Raw genomic sequence first — 19749 nt, 5'->3', positions numbered from 1 at the left:
ACGAGATAAATTACTTCTATGCTCGCGTCGAGGCAAGCAACACTGAAGCATGAATGAGATCACCAGCTGTTCTGGATGACTGTGAGATAACACTCTCGGTAGCCGATGTGAGCAAGACCTTTAACAGGTCAACATTCACAAGGCTGCAGGGCCAGACGAATTACCAGCACATATACTCTGAGCGTCAACTGACCAACTGGCAAGTGTCTTCACTGACATTTTCAACCTGTCCCTGACTAAGTCCGTAATACCAACATGTTTCAAGCAGACCACCCTAGTCCCTGTGCCCAAGAACACCAATGTAACCTGCCTAAATGACCCATAGCGCTCAGGTCTGTAGCCATGAAGAGCTTTGAAAGGCTGATCATGGCTCACATCAACACCATTATCCCAGAAACCCTAGACCCACTCCAATTTGCATACCGCCCAAACAGATCCACTGAGGACTCAACCTTTATTGCACTCCACACTGCCCTTTCCCACCTGGACAAAAGGAACACCTATGTGAGAATGCTATTCATTGACTACAGCTCAGCGTTCAACACCATAGTGCCCTCAAAGCTCATCACTAAGCTAAGGACCCTGGGACTAACACCTCCCTCTGCAACTGGATCCTGGACTTCCTGATAAAACCTGGGGGTGGCCTAAGGGTAGGTAACAACACATCTGCCACGCTGATCCTCAACATGGGGGCCCCTCAGGGGTATGTGCTTAGTCCCTCCTGTACTCCCCGTTCACCCATGACTGCATGGCAAAGCACGACTCCAACACCATCAGCAAGTTTTTCCCGACTACACAACAGTGGTAGGCCTGATCACCGACAACAATGAGACAGCCTATAGGGAGGAGGTCAGAGACGGTTGGATTTATTATGGATAAATGAATAAACATTATCCCCATTTTAAATAGAATTGTAACTAAGTAAACTTATACTCTGTTTTATAAGTGATTAACAATATGAGTTCATAAGAAGGGATTGTGTGACACGGACAAGGAGCAATAAAAAGTTAATGAACACCATTCCAACTAGGAATGGAACGAATGGGTTGTGGACTGTGAAAACAGATAAGGTCGTTAGCTTATGGTTGACCCTACAGAAACTTAGCTCTGGGGTTTTGAGATAACCTAGGAATGCACTCACTGCCTTTTCTGTTAATTAAAATCAGTGGTGATCGATAATGTTGAGGGGTCAAAAGTTATCTGGGAGTGTGTTAGTAAGTTAGAATGAACTTTTCAACTTACTTTGTCCCGGTCGAGAGGAGGGGATTCTGTTAAAGCATTAAAATGACGTCATGATCTGTATAAAAACTGCTGCACGTGATTAAGTGGGAGCGCGCTCCGAGAATAAATTCTATTACCTATTATTGAAAGACTGGTCTGCGTCTATTTTATGCAAACAAGAAATCTTACAAATTCTCATAAAATAGATTAAGGGCTTTCAATTGATGAAAGCACATTGGCATAATTAAATTACAGTAACAGAGACCTGGCAGTGTGGTGCCAGAATAACAACCTCTCCCTCAATGTGATCAAGACAAAGGAGATGATTGTGGACTATAGGAAAAGGAGGGCCGATCACATTCCCATCTACAGGGCTGTAGTGGAACAGGTTGAGGGCTTCAAGTTCCTTGATGTCCACATCACCAATGAACTATCATGACCCAAACAAAGATTTGGCATGGGTCTTCAGATCCTCAAACAGTTCTACAGCTGCACCATCCAGAGCATCCTGACTGTTTGCATCACTGCTTGGTATGGCAACAGCTCGGCCTCCGAACACAAGGCACTACAGAGGGTAGTGTGTACGGCTCCGTACATCACTGGAGCCAAGCTTCCTGCCATCCAGGACCTCTATACTAGGCAGTGTCAGAGGAAGGCCCTAAAAATTGCCAAAGACTCCAGCCACCCGAGTCATAGACTTCTCTCTGCTACAACACGGCAAGCGGTACCGGAGCACCAAGTCTAGGTCCAAAAGGCTTCTTAACAGCTTCTACCACCAAGCCATAAGACTCCTGAACAGCTAATCAAATGATCAATTGAAAATAAATTATTAGTCCCCAATCTATGGATTTCACAAGACCTCGGTAGGAGCGCAGCCATGGGTGGGCCTTGGAGGGCATAGGCCCAACCACTGGGGAGCCAGGCCCAGCCAATCAGAATGAGTTTGTCCGCACAAAGGGGCTTGATGATGACTCCTTGCTGTCCCCAGTCCACCTGGCCGTGCTGCTGCTCCAGTTTCAACTGTTCTGCCTTATTATTATTCGACCATGCTGGTCATTTATGAACATTTGAACATCTTGGCCATTTTCTGTTATAATCTCCACCCGGCACAGCCAGAAGAGGACTGGCCACCCCACATATGCTCTCTCTAATTCTCTCTTTCTTTCTCTCTCTCGGAGGACCTGAGCCCTAGGACCATGCCCCAGGACTACCTGACATGATGACTCCTTGCTGTCCCCAGTCCACCTGACCGTGCTGCTGCTCCAGTTTCAACTGTTCTGCCTTATTATTATACGACCATGCTGGTAATTTATGAACATTTGAACATCTTGGCCATGTTCTGTTATAATCTCCACCTGGCACAGCCAGAAGAGGACTGGCCACCCCACATAGCCTGGTTCCTCTCTAGGTTTCTTCCTAGGTTTTGGCCTTTCTAGGGAGTTTTTCCTAGCCACTGTGCTTCTACACCTGCATTGCTTGCTGTTTGGGGTTTTAGGCTGGGTTTCTGTACAGCACTTTGAGATATCAGCTGATGTACGAAGGGCTATATAAATAAATTTGATTTGATTTGATCAGCTGTCCGGGTATCTGGTCTCAGATGATCCAGCAGGTGAGGAAGCCGGATATAGAGGTCCTGGGCTGGCGTGGTTACACGTGGTAACACGTGGTTGGACGTAATGCCAAATTCTCTAAAACAACTTTGGAGGTGGCTTATGGAGGATAAATTAACATTACATTCACTGGCAATAGTTCTGGTGGACATTCTTGCAGTCAGCAGCCCAATTGCATGTCAGCATGCCTGAAAACTTGAGACATCTGAGGCATTGTGTTGTGTGACACAATGCCCCAGAGTGGCCTTTTATTGTCCCCAGCACAATGTGCACCTGTGTAATGATCATGCTGTTTAATCAGCTTCTTGATATGCCACACCTGTCAAGTGGATGAATTATTTTGGCAAAGGAGAAATGCTCACTAACAGGGAAGTAAACAGATGTGTCCAGAGAATTTGAGAGAAATATGTTTTTGTGCTTATGGAACATTTCTGGGATCTTTTATTTCAGCTCATGAAACATGGGAACAACACTTTACATGTTGCGTTTATATTTTTGTTCAGTATAATTATAATGATTTACATTCATGTGCAGTAAATCATTAACACATGCCTAGTAAATTATATATTAATGGCTTTCAAATGAATGTTATTATAAAGTGTTACCCTCTGAGCCAGCCAGCCAGACAGACAGACAGACAGAGCGAGAGAGCGAGAGAGCAACTGTTAAACCTTTAGTGACTGCTAATAAGGAAAAACTACCACATGTAGAGGACTTCCTATAAACGTCTGCTTACCTTAGTGACAGCGCCGATGTGGGCTTCAGACATAGCGTCACTATCCTGGAGCCAGTGTGTGGATGTAGCCACTGATTCTGCCAGCTCCTGGTGGCTAAGAGTCTCGTCTGGGTCCTAACACACACAGTACACGTACACACACACAGTACATGTACACACACACACAGTACATGTACACACACACACACACACACACACACACACACACACACACACACACGTGTTATGGGTGTGTGTTATGGGTGTGTGTGGCAGACAGGGCTCTTGAATAGCAGCTGCCTCTGACAGTGTCCAAGGGATGTCGAGGTAGGACAATCAGTAAAAGTATAACATGTTAAACTTAAACCCTGTTATAAGGCCCACATTTTTCAAATTATATATTTTTATTTCTCCTTTATTTAACCAGGTAAGACGGTTGAGAACAAGTTCTCATTTACAACTGCAACCTGGCCAAGATAAAGCAAAGCAGTGTGACACAAACAACAACACAGAATTACACATGGAATAAACAAACGTACAGTCAATAACACAATAGAAAAGTCTATATACAGTGTGTGCAAATGAAGTAAGTTTAGGGAGGTAAGACAATAAAAAGGCCGTAGTGGCGAAATAATTACAATTTCGCAAATAAACCTTGGAGTGATAGATGTGCAGAAGATGAATGTGCAAGTAGAGATACTGGGGTGCAAAGGAGCAAATATATATAAATAAATAAATCAATAATAAATCAATAAAATCAATAACAATATGGGGATGTGGTAGTTGGATGGGCTATAGAGATACTGGGGTGCAAAGGAGCAAATATATATAAATAAATAAATAAATAATAAATAAAATCAATAACAATATGGGGATGGGGTAGTTGGATGGGCTATTTACAGATGGGCTATGTAAATATGTACAATGATCTGTAAGCTGCTCTGATAGCTGATGCTTAAAGCTAGCGAGGGAGATATGAGTCTCCAGCTTCAGTGATTTTTGCAATTCGTTCCAGTCATTGGTAGCAGAGAACTGGAAGGAAAGGCGGCCAAAGCAGGAATTGGCTTTGGGGGTGACCAGTGAGATATACCTGCTGGAGCCCATGCTACGGTTGGGTGCTGCTATGGTGACCAGTGAGCTCAGATAAGGCGGGGCTATAAGGACTTATAGATGACCTGGAGCCAGTGGGTTTGGCGACGAATATGAAGTGAGGGCCAGCCAACGAGAGCATACAGGTTGCAGTGGTGGGTAAAATATGGGGCTTTGGTGATGAAACGGATGGCACTGTGATAGACTGCATCCAATTTGCTGAGTAGAGTGTTAGAGGCTATTTTGTAAATGACATTGCCAAAGTCAAGGATTAGTAGGATAGTCAGTTTTACGAGGGTATGTTTGGCAGCATGAGTGAAGGATGCTTGTTGCAAAATAGGAAGCTGATTCTAGATTTAATTTTGGATTGGAGATGCTTAATATGAGTCTGGAAGGAGTTTTTACAGTCTAACCAGACACCTAGGTATTTGTCCACATATTTTAAGTCAGAACCGTCCAGAGTAGTGATGCTAGGCAGGTGGGCAGATGCGGGCAGCGATTAGTTGAAGAGCATGCATTTAATTTTGTTTTCATTTAAGAGCAGTTGGAGGCCACGGAAGGAGATTTGTATGGCATTGAAGCTCGTCTGGAGGTTAGTTAACCTCTTGAGTGTAGGGGGCAGTATTTTGATGTTTGTATGAAAAACGTACCGAAATTAAACTGCCTATTTCTCAGACCCTGAATCTAGAATATGCATATAATTGTCAGATTAGGATAGAAGACTCTAAAGTTTCCAAAACTGTCAAAAGATTGTCTGTGAGTATAACAGAACTGATATTGCAGGCGAAAACCTGAGGAAAATCAAACCAGTAAGTGCCTCTATTTTGAAAGCTCCATTTAAAGGGATATCAACCAGATTCCTTTTCCTATGGCTTCCCCATGGTGTGAACAGTCTTTAGACAGTTTCAGGCTTTTATTTTGAAAAATGAGTGAGAAAGATCACAAAGCGTCATTGTATGGCTGGGTGCCAGTAGCGTTTTGTATGCTTAACAGCTTGGAGCAGACATTTTCTCTCTCTCTCCTATTGAAGAAGCTACATTCCCGGTTGATATATTATCGATTACATATTGTAAAAATAACCTAAGGATTCATTATTTAAAAAATTGAAATGTTTCTACGAACATTACGGATACTATTTGGAATTTGTCTGCGATGTCGTGACCGCTCGAGCCTGTGGATTTCTGAACATAACGTGCCAACCAAATGGAGGTATTTTGGATATAAAAATAATCTTTATGGAACAAAAGGAACATTTATTGTGTAACTGGGAGTCTCCTGAGTGCAAACATCCAAAGATCAAAGGTAAGCGATTTAATTTATTGCTTTTCTGACTTTCGTGACCAATCTACTTGGCTGCTAGCTGTTTGTAATATTTTGTCAACTGAGAGAGATGTGCTTACATAAACATATGCTTTCGCCGAAAAGCTTTATTGAAATCTGACACACCATTTGGATTAACAACAAGTTAAGCTATGTTTTGCTATATTGCACTTGTGATTTCAGGAAAATTTAATATTTTTAGAAATTTAATTTGAATTTGGCGCTCTGCAATTCAGCGGTGGTTGACGAAAATGATCCAGCTAAGGGGATGGGTGCATCAAGAAGTTAACACAGTGTCCAAAGAAGGACCAGAAGTATACAGAATGGTGTCGTCAGCGTAGAGGTGGATCAGAGAATCACCAGCCGCAAGAGCGACATCAATTGATGTATACAGAGAAAAGAGTCGGCCCGAGAATTGAACCCTGTGGCACCCCCATAGAGACTGCCAGAGGTCCGGACAGCAGGCCCTCCGATTTGACACACTGAACTCTATCAGAGAAGTAGTTGGTGAACCAGGCGAGGCAGTCATTTGAGAAACCAAGGCTGTTGAGTCTGCCGATAGGAATGGGGTGATTGACAGAGTCGAAAGCCTTGGCCAGGTCGATGAATACGCCTGCACAGAACTGTCTTTTGTTGATGGCGATTATGATATTGTTAAGGACCTTGAGCGTGGCTGAGGTACACCCATGACCAGCTTTCTAGCCCAGCTGATTGTCTAGCCCAGCTGATTTGTAGAGGTCCAGATTTTGCAGCTCTTTCAGAACATCAGCTTTCTGGGTTTGGGTGAAGGAGAAATGGGGGAGGCTTGGGCAAAGTGCTGTGGGGGATGCAGAGTTGGCCCAGGGTGGTAGCACAGTGGAAATCAAGGGGCGGAAGGTAGCCTAGTGGTTAGAGCGTTGGACTTGTAACTGGAAGGTTGGAAGTTCAAACCCCCGAGTTGACAAGGTACAAATCTGCCGTTCTGCCCATGAACAGGCAGTTAACCCACTGTTCCTAGGCCGTCATTGAAAAAAAGAGTTCTTAACTGACTTGCCTAGTTAAATAAAGGTCAAATAAAAAGGCCAGCCGTAGAAAAATGCTTATTGATAATCGTAGATTTATCGATGGTGACAGTGTTTCCTAGCCTCAGTGCAGCTGGGAGGAGGTGTTCTTATTATCAATGGACTTTACAGTGTCCAAGAACTTCTTGGAGTTTGTGCTACTGGATGCAAATATCTGTTTGAAAAAGCTAGCCTAATGCAGTATGCCACAGGATGTTTTTGTGCTGGTCAAGGGCAGTCAGGTCTGGAGGGAACCAAGGGCTATATCTGTTCTGGTTCTACATTTTTGAATGGGGCATGCTTATTTAAGATGGTGAGGAAAGCACTTTTAAAGAATAACCAGGCATCCTCTACTGATGGAATGAGGTCAATATATTTCCAGGATTCCTGGGCCCGGTTGATTAGAAAGGCCTTTTCGCTGAAGTGTTTTAAACTATCATTACAATGACATCAGAGGAAAACATTCAATAACTTCAAAAAAACATGAAATACTGCAAAGTAAGATGATCATGAAACGAAACTATGACACAGTTAAAGAGGAAAGGGAAAGGGTAAATACGGTTGCATGCCCACACGGAATAGCATTCAAAGAAAAGAGGGAACTGTAGGTGACCACTGCAGGAGACTCTTGACGTAACTTCAAAGGGCGTGTGTTGCTATGAACACCGTACAATAGTGACATGATGAAAGGAATAAGTCAGAAATTGTATGAAGTAGTGTACTTCCTGTTTTCTGGAGGCATAGAACAATCCCACTCTGTGCAACAACCACATTACGACCACTAACTTTAAATGTTAGCCCTAACCCCACTCTTTACTGTAATATTTTGATCAAGTCCCAAAATGGAGCTGGCAAATAAATGAGGAGTCAATTAAATTGGAGCAGAGGTGGGATTAAAATAATAATTTGTGGCTGTAGCCAACGAACTAGAATGGGCCAAAGATATATCTTGTGTTTTAGGTTTTTGTTTTATTTTATCTTTACCTCAGGAAAACTGCATGTGAGTGTGTCAGAGGATGATGAGTGATGATCTTCATCCTCGTACTCCTCCTCTTCCTCAGAGAGGCATGCTTCTAAGGCATCCTCCTTCACAACAGGGTTAGGAAAAGGTTAACATTGGCTGTTAGTTACATGTTAGAGAAGTGGTCATCAAGTCGGGTCCTTTGTTCCAGCTCAGCACTGAAACACCACATACTTCATAGTTAGTTGATTACCTCATTTAGGTATGTTGAAATGCTGGACTGGATCAAAAGACTGCACACCCTGTAGCTCTCCAAGACCATGAGAAACACTGTGTTAAGAGTGCCCGCATATTGTTATTCAAACTCATGTCACTTCTAATGTCAGGGTGAGTCCTAAATGGCATAGTATTCCCTACATGTTGCACTAGGTTAACATTGTGTACGTAAAATAAAAATGTTGGTTGATCATGCAAGCTTGTACCTGATGTCCGGTGATCCGCGGTGGACCCGTATTCCGTTGATGTGAACTTATTAAGATAAGGGCACTGGGTTCTGTTGTCACACACACATTGCATGATGGGATGACCCCCTCAGCCTCCCTCACTTCACGCATGTTGCCCTGTGGATACAGAGGAGGAGATGAGGTTAAAGGTCGAAATCATGCTTTTCATCAAATTAGATGGTATTTGGATGAAACCAAATCAAAGTAGGATGACCAAAGTTTGAAAAATGACTGTTGCTGGTACATCGATAAAGTTCGATCATAAAATCAAATGGCATTTGTCACATGTGCCGAATACAACAGGTGTAGACTTCACTGTGTAATGCTTACTTACAAGCCCTTTTCCAACAATGCAGAGTTCAAAAGTAAGAACATTTGCAAATAAAAATAGAAAACGGTAACAGTACTGAGTCAATGTGAAGGGGTACGAGGTAGTTGAGGTAATATGTAGGTAGGGATAAAAGTGACTAGGCTATCAGGATAGATAATAAACAGAATAGCAGCAGCACATGTGAAGAGTGTGAAAGTGTGTGCATGCCTGTGTGTGTGGCGTCAATATGCATGTGTGTTTTGTTAGCTTATATGGTGTGTGTGTGTGTGTTGGAGTGTAAGTAGCTGTGAGTGTGTGAGTATAGTCCAGTGAGTGTGCATAGAGTCAGTGTAAGGGAGTCAGTGCAAAACAGGTTAAATTTAATAGTCCGGGTAGTCATTTGATTAACTGTTCAGCAGTCGTATAGCTTGGGGGAAGAAGACTTAGCATTCCAGTAACGCTTGCCGTGCAATAGCAGGGTGAACAGTCTATGGCTTGGGTGGCTGGGGTCTTCAACAATTTCACCAGCCTTCCGCTGACACTGCCTGATATAGAGGTCCTGGAAGGCAGGGAGCTCGGCCTCAGTGATGTACCGCACCACCCTTGCGATCGAATGCGCTGCAGTTTCAAAACCAAGCTTTGATGCAGGCAGCATCACAGATGTGTTGTTACCTACCCTCACCAACAGGGGGTGGCCAGTCAGAAAGTCCAGAATCCAGTTGCAGAGGGAATTGTTCAGTCCCAGGGTCCGGAGCTTGGTGATAAGCTTGGAGGGGACTATGGTGTTGAATGCTGAGCTGCAGTCAATGAACAGCATTCTCACATACAGTAGGCATTCCTCTTGTCCAGGTGGGAGAGAGCAGTGTGGAGAGCAATAGAGATTGCCTCATCTGTGGATGTGTTGGGGCAGTATGGGTGTGGGTCCAGGATGTCTGTGATGGTGTTTTTTTTATATATCATGTTTTTATTAACCCCTTCACCACCCCCCTTCTTCAAAGGACAATTATCTTGCTTTTCTGATACATATACATACATTTTACATGGTACTTTTATATAAAGCAGTCACATAACAATAATACATTACCAAACATAAACTCTTTAATCCCACCCCTCAGCCACTCTCAGCCAATCCCACCTATCACCATTGACCTCAGGTCTTTAATCCCAACCCATAGCCACTCTCAGCCCATCCCACCTATCACCATAGACCTCAGCTCTTTAATCCCAACCCTCAGCCACTCTCAGCCCATCCCACCTATCACCATAGACCACCCTCGTTTGGTTTCCATGTGCCATATATTGATGGTGGTGTTGATGTGTGCCGTGAACAGCCTTTCAAAACATTTCATGGTTACAGATGTGAGTGCTCCGGGACGATAGTTGTTTAGCCATGTTACCTTTGAGTTCTTAGGAACAGGGACAATTGTGGTCTGCTTGAATCATGTTGGGATTACAGACTGGGACATAGAGATGTTAAAAATGTCTGTGAAGACTAGGGTTGCACATTTCGGGGAATATTCAGAGGTGGAAACTTTCCGTGGGAATTAACGGGAAAATATGGGAATTAACGTAAATATATGCAAATTAACATTAATACCATTTAAATGTAGATGTTTTTTGCATTGGATATATTTATCATATGGAGACAGAAACATAAACCGTTTACCTTGTCATAAATAGACATAATTGCAAATGACTAAATCCTTCCAATAGAAATAAAATAAACTATTTAGTTACGAATTGAACTTAAATTAAATGAGTTGAGTCTTCACATGGGAGGATTTCACTGAACAACAAAAGAAAGGGAATATTGAATGATCCCCAAAAATCAATCGCATCTCCCAAAAATGTTTTCAACATACATCTGTAAAATGATAAGCTTTGGTTCTCTTCCACTCAGACTTCCATGTCTTCTCCCTGGACATCCTCAATGTCCACCTCTTGAACATCAGACTGAGGCCTCATCTTCACTGTCACTTTCCAACCTTGTTGAGGATGGCTCGTTGTCAGGCTCAAAATGCCTCAAATTTGCCCAGATGGCCACCAGTTTTTCAACCCCTGTATTGGTCAGCCTGTTGAGTGCTTTGGTGTGTGTGGTCCCAAACAATGACCAGTTGCGCTCTGAGGTGGCTGATGTTGGTGGGATTTGGAGAATGATGTAGGCAACAAGGGAAAGAGCCTACATCCACAAAGTTCCATTCACCAGGTGGCTGGTGAGATATGTTGGCACGACTGCCATATTGCATCTCCATCCCAAAGCCCTTGTTTGGAAGTGTACTTCGCCAGACTGCCAATAACCTTGCCCTCATCCAGGCCAAGGTGGCGAGACATGGTAGTGATGACACCACAGGCCTTGTTGATCTCTGCACCAGACAGGATGCTCTCGCCAGCATACTTGGGGTCCACCATGTACACTGCGGCATGTATGGACTACAGGCAGAAGTCTCCACGCTTTTTGATGTATTTCAGAACTGCAGTTTCCTCTGCTTGGAGCAACAGTGAAGTGGGCAGGGCAGTATGGATTTGTTATCTTACATCTGCAAGCAGAGTCTGAAGATCAGTCAGGATGGCATTGTCTCCCTCAATCCGTACAATGGCTACTGCTCTAGGTTTCAGACGTTTCAGGTTGCTTACCACTCTCTCCCAAAATACATCATCCAGGAAAATCCTCTTGATGGGGTTGTCCATATCGGCAGACTGTGATATGGCCATTTCTTGGAGATACTCCTTCCCCTCCAGGAGACTGTCAAGCATAATGACAACATCACCCCAATGGGTGTTACTGGGCAGTTTCAATGTGGTGCTGTTATTCTTCTCACTTTGCTTGGTGAGGTAGATTGCTGATATAACTTGATGACCCTTCACATACCTAACAATTTCCTTGGCTCTCTTGTAAAGTACATCCATTGTTTCCAGATCAATGATGTCCTTGAGGAGCAGATTCAATGCATGAGCAGCACAGCCAATGGGTGTGATGTGAGGGTAGAGCTCCTCCACTTTAGACCAAGCAGCTTTCATGTTCGCAGCATTGTTTGTCACTCGTGCAAATACTGCCTTCAGCTCATCTGCAATATAGAGACTGGTGTGTCTGTTGTCCCTTGTGTCTGTGCTCTTGTAGAATACTGGTTGAGGGGTGGATAATATGAATTTAATTATTCCTTGCCCATGAACATTTGACCATCCATCAGAGATGATTGCAATACAGTCTGCTTTCTCTATGATTTGCTTGACCTTCACTTGAACTCTGTTGAACACCGCATCCAGCAAATGAGTAGATAAAGCATGTCTGGTTGGAGGGGTTTATTCTGGGCGAAGAACATTCAGAAATCTCTTCCAATAGACATGGCCTGTGAGCATCTGAGGTGAACCAGTTGCATACACAGCTCGAGCAAGACATTCATCAGCATTGCTCTGACTACGTTCCTCCATTGATTTAAAAAACCTTCTGATTCCAGGAGGATCATGAGCTGTTGCTATTGATAAGGTGTCTGATTCATCATTTTCACCTCGAATAGAAGTAGAGTGACTTTTATCAGAGGTTGTTTGTTGTGAGCGCTGAGGGAACTTTATACACTTGGCCAGATGATTCTGCATCTTTGTTGCATTCTTCACATATGATTTGGCACAGTATTTTCAAATGTACATAGCTTTTCCTTCTACATTAGCTGCAGTGAAATGTCTCCAAACAGATAGTGCCCGTGGCATTTTCCTGTAAAGATTTGAAAACAAATTGTGAAGAAAAAAACAAATACAATTCCATGTACAGATAAATAGTTAAGCAGTTAGATTAAACAACTCCTTTGTAAGAGAAATGTTTTAAAATGAAACATGTATGAAAACAGGTGAATTAACACTCCTCAGTTAGCAAGCTCTAGCAAGCTAAAACCCAATTGGTAGCAAAAACTAACTACCAGAAATTGTTAACAAGATTTAAACACACTTTGCTGTAGGCTACAATTTACTAGTTAACAAAACATAATAACACCCAGTGTTGTAATCAAAACTTACCAGAAAGCATGTAGTCCTTGGCTCAGACTGTGTAGTAGTGTGGGCTCAATAGCATCTCAATAGTGTGCAAGATCTTGAGAATCAGCTGTACATGTTATGGAAGAGTGCACTGCACACGTGATGGAAGAATGCACTGTGCATGCAGAGGGTTGAAATTCCATTGAACTGGGGATAGTTTAACCAAGATATGCCACAAGACCTAGAATTGCCATGTGTATCCCACAAAAAAGGTTCACTATTACAAGCTAACATTTTGATGAATTTAAGTAAAATTCCCCGGTTACGACGAAGCACGGAGAAACATTTGAGTTTCATTACCATATCGCCCAGTTGGTAGGAAACTCTCGAACAGAGCTCATCCATCTTGTTCTCCAGTGACTGGACATTTGCCAATAAAACGGAGGGAAGTGCCAGACAATTTTCTCTGCATCTGTGTCTATACTCTTAGAAATAAAGATGCTATTTTGAACTTAAAGGGGTTCTTTGGCTGTCCCCATAGGATAACCCTTTTAAAAAAAACTTTTGAGTTCCAAGTAAAATCTTTTACACAGAGGGTCTTACATGGAACCCAAAAGAGTTCTACCTTGACCCCAAAAAATGGTTCTACCTGGAACAAAATAGGGTTCTCCTATGGGGACAGCCGAAAAACCCTTTTGGAAAACTTTTTTCTAAGAATGTAACAAGGAGTTCAGTCCTCCTCCCGCGACTTTTCTTGTTGGATAGCTCGAACAATGGAGTAGGGTCCGGTGTTGACAAGGGAACAGCTGAGTCGCAGTTGAAGTAGGAGCCGAAATCAAGGTCAAAGTCAGTAGCTGTCGATACATAGTTCAAAAGTACTTGGCAGTCATAGGTGATAAGGATGTGAGCTTTGTGACTGGCATCATCTGTCTCTTATTGGGGATCGATCACATTTAGCTCATTTTAAAGCATCAACTAGGGTTGGGCGATGTCAACCATTGTCCTATTGTGATTATGTACGCATCAAACATTGTGATATACCAGGGGTGGACAATTCCAGTCCTCGAGGGCCTGATCCCTAGCAAACACAGCTGATTAATCAAATTGCATTCTAAACTGAAGATCATACGATGTTATCACCCCCTATTGGGCAACCAAAATCATGACAAAAGATTATGTTTTTGAAAGCTTGGGCAGAGGCTAAGTGCAGGCAAATATTTTCAAATGTTCCTTTATGGTGGAGGAGCTAAGGCACGGAACACTTGTGTGTGGAACTTCATTGAAGCAAAATGAATGTTACCCATTTTCTATTTTTTTATCACTGAACTTTACTGAACCCTTCTTGAATGGAGAGGGGCCTGGCTTTGGGGACAATATTGGCAACATTGGGGGCACATTTGTTACATTGCCGTAACGTTGTGTGGACATTGGAGACAAGGTCTAGTAATGTTGTTGAAACGTGGAGATGTTGTGGAGACGTTGTGAGAACATTTCCTACCTCCAACGCTCTACTCTGCTCCTGTGTCAGCTGTTCCAACTCTTGGAGGGGCTGTAGGAGTAGCACAGCTCTGGGGAAGGCACTCAGTGTCTCTTCTGCCCCCTGAGGTAGTCCAAGTTCAGCCTTACAGCCCTCGATCTCCCCCACTGTCCTCTGCATAGACTGGATGTTGGCCAGGATTACCTAGACAGAACAAGAATGGAGAGGCCAATACAGTAAGCACATACACAAGATGTGTGCACGTGTGAAACAAAAACATTTCTAAATCATATAATGACAAACATACATGAATGGCTATGTACACATCCTCTTATACACACTTAACACACTCTTGTCCCACCTGCCGGTTGTGGAGGTGTTCTTCAAGTGAGATGTCCAATGTGTCAGTGGAGGATAAAATAGCTCTGATCTTGGTCACATTTTTCTCCATCGTCTTCACCTCTGCTTCAATGGCATCCACTTCCTGAAAATAGCAACAATGCTGTGAATGTTCCAGAGAAAAGCAAAAGCTTGAAAGCAAAAACCATGAAAAACCATGAAAAATGAAAAGCACCACAAGTCAGTTTCATAAATGGAATAGAAATGATAGAATACTGCTTTATCGTCCATTGTGTTTTGCTGTCTTTTGTTATTCCAAACCCCCTGACATACCAGTCTGAAAGCTTCTGGTAATAACGTAGGATTGCTATGGGATGATACTAGGACATTATAAGGGTATCGTACGTACTCCAGGCCACTCTTGGACGTCTAAAATGAGATAGAAATGATGTCGAAATTGTAATGGACCAATACCTTTTGAAATAGCTGCCCTTTTTCGGGCCCTGCAAATTGGTTTTGACTAACTAAAAAATCTGTGCGGTCCTCTGGTGAATTCTGATATCCTGATTTTTTATTTTTTATTTTTTTACCTTTATTTAACTAGGCAAGTCAGTTAAGAACAAATTCTTATTTTCAATGACGGCCTAGGAACAGTGGGTTAACTGCCTGTTCAGGGGCAGAACTACAGATTTGTACCTTGTCAGCTCGGGGATTTGAAATTGTAACCTTTCGGTTACTAGTCCAACGCTCTAACCACTAGGCTACCCTGCCGCCCCGATGTGGCCCTCGAGACGATATCATTGCCCACCCCTACCATAACAGGTGTCAGACATTTTCACTTCACGTAGTAACTTCTATTGAAGGGATAGAACAGCACAGTGGTGTTCAACCTTTTTGGCTACTGTAACCCCAATCACTTTGCTCTGCTCAAAGTTCCCCCTCGTGCAACCAACCCTACAGCGCATTCAGAAAGTATTCAGACCCCTTGAGTTTTTCCAAATTTTGTTACGTTATAGCCTTGTTCTAAAATGGCTAACTTTAAAAAAAAATCAATCTACACACAATACTCCATTATGACAAAGCTAAAACAAGATTTTTGAAATGTTTGCAAATGTATTCAAATGTTTAGGTACCCTTGCCCAGATCTGTGCCACAACACAATCCTGTCGAAGCTCTACGGACAATTCCTTTGAATTCATGTCTTGGTTTTTGTTCTGACGTGCACTGTCAACTGAATGACCTTATATAGACAGGTGTGTGCCTTTCCAAATCATGTCCAATCAATTGAATTTACCACAGGTGGACTCCAACCAAGTTCTAGAAACATCTCAAGGATGATCAATGGAAACAGGATGCACCTGAGCTTAATTTCGAGACTCGTAGCAAAGGGTCTGAATACCTATGTAATAAATAAGGTATCTGTTTATTTGTAATAAAGTTGCAAAAAGTTCTAAAAACCTGTTTTTACTTTGTCATTATGGGGTATTGTGTTTAGATGGATGAGGAAATGTTTTTATTTCATCTATTTTTAAATAAAATGTGGAAAAAGGGAATGGGTCTGAAAACTTTCCGAATGCAACTTAGGACTATGTTCTTATAAATCTTCCCAAAGCATTTGTATACTTTACCACTGTATTGAATTTAATGGAATTTAATTTACTTTTAAAGGGTTAGTCCAACATTATTTCTTCCTTTAAAATGTTTCTACAAAGGAAGTAATCTATAGGCCAGGGGTGGCTGCAAATTACACTCAGTACATTGCAGTTACTCCTGGCATAAACTACTTCTAAGGCAAGAAGAACATTAAACAAGTATGAAATTAGGATGAACTGTTGCTTTAAAACAAAAAGAAGACAAAAGAGAAAGGGGATGAAAAATGTCTCCTAAATTATTCTAGACAAACCAAAGGAAAAGACATGCCATGAAGAGAGAGGCGGTCCCAAAAAATGATCTTCTTTCCTTTATTTTCATACTTTAGTAAATATTTTCTGTACTATTTATTCATTTCTTTTGGCTTTTTTAATTTTCGGTTTTTGTGCTGTCGTCTGTGTCAGAATAATGTTTGTACCACATTTTGTGCTGCTGCCATGTTGCTTCCATGCTATGTTGTCTTCGGTCTCTCTTCATGTGGTGTATCTGCTGTCGTGATGTGTGTTTTGTCCCCCAATTTATTTATTTTAAATTCCAGCCTCCCTCCCGGCAGGAGGCCTTTTGCCTTTTGGTAGGCCGTCATTGTAAATACGATTTTGTTCTTAACTGATTTGTCTAGTTAAATAAATGTTATAAATAAAGGTTAAATGAAATAAACACAAAATGATCAATAGAAATGAATTTATTAGCATCAAAAGTTTGTGTGTGAGTTGTTTTTCTGGGTCAGACCAAGACCAAGTGTGCTCGATCAAATTTAGCCTAGACACGCAGTGGAATGTTCCATTGAAACTCACTAGCATTAGCCACAGCAGTGCTTATTAAATGTAATACGTGGAGGAGACACAATGCATTCTGAGGGAGGGTGAAACTCCTCTTTTGAGGCTGTTGATAGACAACCTTAATCTCTTTCCACAAACACCCAGTTTGAAGCATCACGCTCACGGTTACACTCACTCAGACTCCCTTGCCCCAATCCTAACCTTAACCATTAGCAGTGGAGTCTGATCCTATATCTGTACCTAGGGGAAATTTGTCCCTGGAGCTACTAGTACCCCCTATTGAGAACCACTGCAATGGAGGGTCTTACCGGAGTGACGTGCAGCAGCTGGTCCAATGGCCCCATGATGTTATGCTGCATGGCGGTGACTTGGCGTTCGGTCTGGACTAGCTTATCCTCCATAGCAGTGGTGTGACACACAGCAGAGATCTCCACCAACACAGGTCCAAAGCCCACCAGAGTGGCCCGGATACGCTCCGAGTCATCCAGCACCATCTGTGATGTGGGGTTACAGAACATGGACACGAGTGCACACCCGCATGCACACATACATGTACATACAAACACATACCTAGAAACACAGACTTACATACCTACATGAGCACACATACACTATCTACAAGCCATAAGACTGCTGAACACTTAAACTGGAATTAGCACACACACACACACTTATGCTACACACACATCCCAAATGCTGCTACCAGACTCTTGTTATGATTGCAAAATACTGCACAATTTAAACTCTTGCCCCCAATCCCCTCTTCCCCAAAACATGTGTAAATATTGGACTAAATTGTGCCTGCCTGTATAATACTTATGCTAAAAAAAAATATATATATTCTACTTCTATCATTTACTTTATGTTCGTATTCTTATATTTTATTATTTCTTATTGTTGTTGCATTGTTGAAAAAGTAGGTAAGCATTTAGTTGGACAGTGTATGCCATGTGTATCCCGTACATATGACTAAAAAACAAACATAGAAACACACTCGAACTCGGACAGCTCTACTACACAGCAGATTGGGAAAGTATTCAGCCCCCTTGATTTTTTTCCACATTTTGTATATAAATTCAGAACTACCAGCAGTGTTCTACAATCCAGGGGATTGCGTGTATGTACATGTGAGTGTGCGTCTGTGTGTGTGCAGTGGACTGGCCTGCAGTGTGTTGGTCTGGCTCTGGAGGCTCCTGGCTGTGGTGTAGGTGCCGGGAGCGTCTAGCCAGGACTGGGATTCTTCTAGCCAGCAGCCAGCACGATGGATTATATCGTTATACTCCTGGAGGCAGGCAGGGATCTGACAGGGGATGGGACAGTGAAATTCCACAAATGAACTTTTAACAAGGTACACCTGTTAATTGAAATGCATTCCAGGTGACTACCTCATGAAGCTGGTTGAGAGAATGCCAAGAGTGTGCAAAGCTGTCAAGGCAAATGGTGGCTACTTTGAAGAATCTCAAATATAAAATATATTTTGATTTGTTTAACTCTTTTTTTGGTTATTACATGATTCCATATGTGTTATTTCATAGGGTTGATGTCTTCACTATTATTGTACAATGTATAAAATAGTAAAAATAAAGAAAAACCCTGGAATGAGTAGGTGTCCAAACTTTTGACTGGTACTAATTTTCATTCATGGACATAAGACTAAAATCACCAGGAAATTAGCTCTGTGATTTTAATTTAGGAAATCTGCTCCCAAGTGTTCGCTTGAATGAATAGAGAGGCAAATGTGATCGTATCCCAATGTAATCAAGGTTAGAAATCCTGTTTTTGTCAATTACAATATATCTGTTTGGGATTCTTGTGGTCAATTTGCAGTGTACAAATTATTTATAACTATGTTCTGGCCCGCGACCATCCGCTCAAGGAAAAATCATCCCACGGCAATATGTAATTATGGAACCCCTGGCATTGGGCATAGGAACTGAAATAAATGGAGGAAAAAAACAGTAAACTGAAATTGTGCTGTTTTGGAAGAACCAGTTGAGGAATGCTGTAATTATAAGATACAACCACATGGTGAACATGGTGAAAGGCCTACCAAGCCGATCAGAGGGTAAGGTTGAGCTACTCCTCTCTCACCTTGCGGAGGAAGGCAGTGCGCTGCTCAGCCTTCTGGGCCGTGTCCTGGTAGAGCTGAAGTGGCTGGGTGATCTGGTCCATGAGGAGTTGGGCCTGCTCCGGCTCCTCCTCGGCTGCCTCCTGCACCTCGCCCTCCAGGAGGGCCAGCCGGCCGTGCCACTGGTCCAGCTGGTCCCATACGAACTGGACAAAAATATAATGTTGTCATGATATCAATCAGGTAACAATCAATCCCATGTACTTATAAGTCCTTTTGTTTTTACAACAGTTGTCACAAAATGCTTTTCAATGACTCGGCCTAGAGCCAGGTTAGGAACAATCGTGCATGATTGAATGGGGTAAGGGAAGGACACACACACACTAGGTTGATTGTTTCAGGGGAAGAACACACGTATGCATACAAACATGGAGACACACACACACAATCACACACCTTTAGCACATGTTCAGCCTCGGACACAGAGGAGCTCTTCCGCTGCAGCAATGTCTGGACCTCTTCTAGCCCGACACGGATCTCCCCCATTCTGCTACTCAGCCTATTGAGTGGGCTGCTCTTCTCCAGGGCTTGGCCAACCTGGTAAATACACACAAGCATATGCACACACGTGCGCACACACAAACACACAAATCACCCTTAAAGTCCCAACTAGGCAGGTTTTTACTCAGAAACCAGTGTTG

General features: G+C 42.6%; 1 protein-coding gene across 1 annotated transcript in view; it reads right to left on the bottom strand.

The window, feature by feature from the left end:
- LOC112250423 (nesprin-2) overlaps positions 1–19749 on the bottom strand; it is a 245510-nt gene that overhangs the window by 108588 nt on the left and 117173 nt on the right. Inside the window, exons 58-66 of the mRNA XM_042322697.1 lie at positions 19505–19645; positions 19072–19254; positions 18143–18280; positions 17289–17474; positions 14574–14696; positions 14234–14416; positions 8439–8576; positions 7980–8081; positions 3568–3681 (exon numbers count right to left, since the gene is read on the bottom strand). Coding sequence (XP_042178631.1) covers positions 3568–3681; positions 7980–8081; positions 8439–8576; positions 14234–14416; positions 14574–14696; positions 17289–17474; positions 18143–18280; positions 19072–19254; positions 19505–19645 — 1308 coding nt within the window. The remainder of the gene's footprint in view (positions 1–3567; positions 3682–7979; positions 8082–8438; positions 8577–14233; positions 14417–14573; positions 14697–17288; positions 17475–18142; positions 18281–19071; positions 19255–19504; positions 19646–19749) is intronic.

The sequence above is a fragment of the Oncorhynchus tshawytscha genome, linkage group LG05 (genome assembly GCF_018296145.1).
Source record: "Oncorhynchus tshawytscha isolate Ot180627B linkage group LG05, Otsh_v2.0, whole genome shotgun sequence".
In the NCBI taxonomy this organism is placed as follows: Eukaryota; Metazoa; Chordata; class Actinopteri; order Salmoniformes; family Salmonidae; genus Oncorhynchus; species Oncorhynchus tshawytscha.
This window is presented reverse-complemented; position numbering and strand designations above follow the sequence as displayed.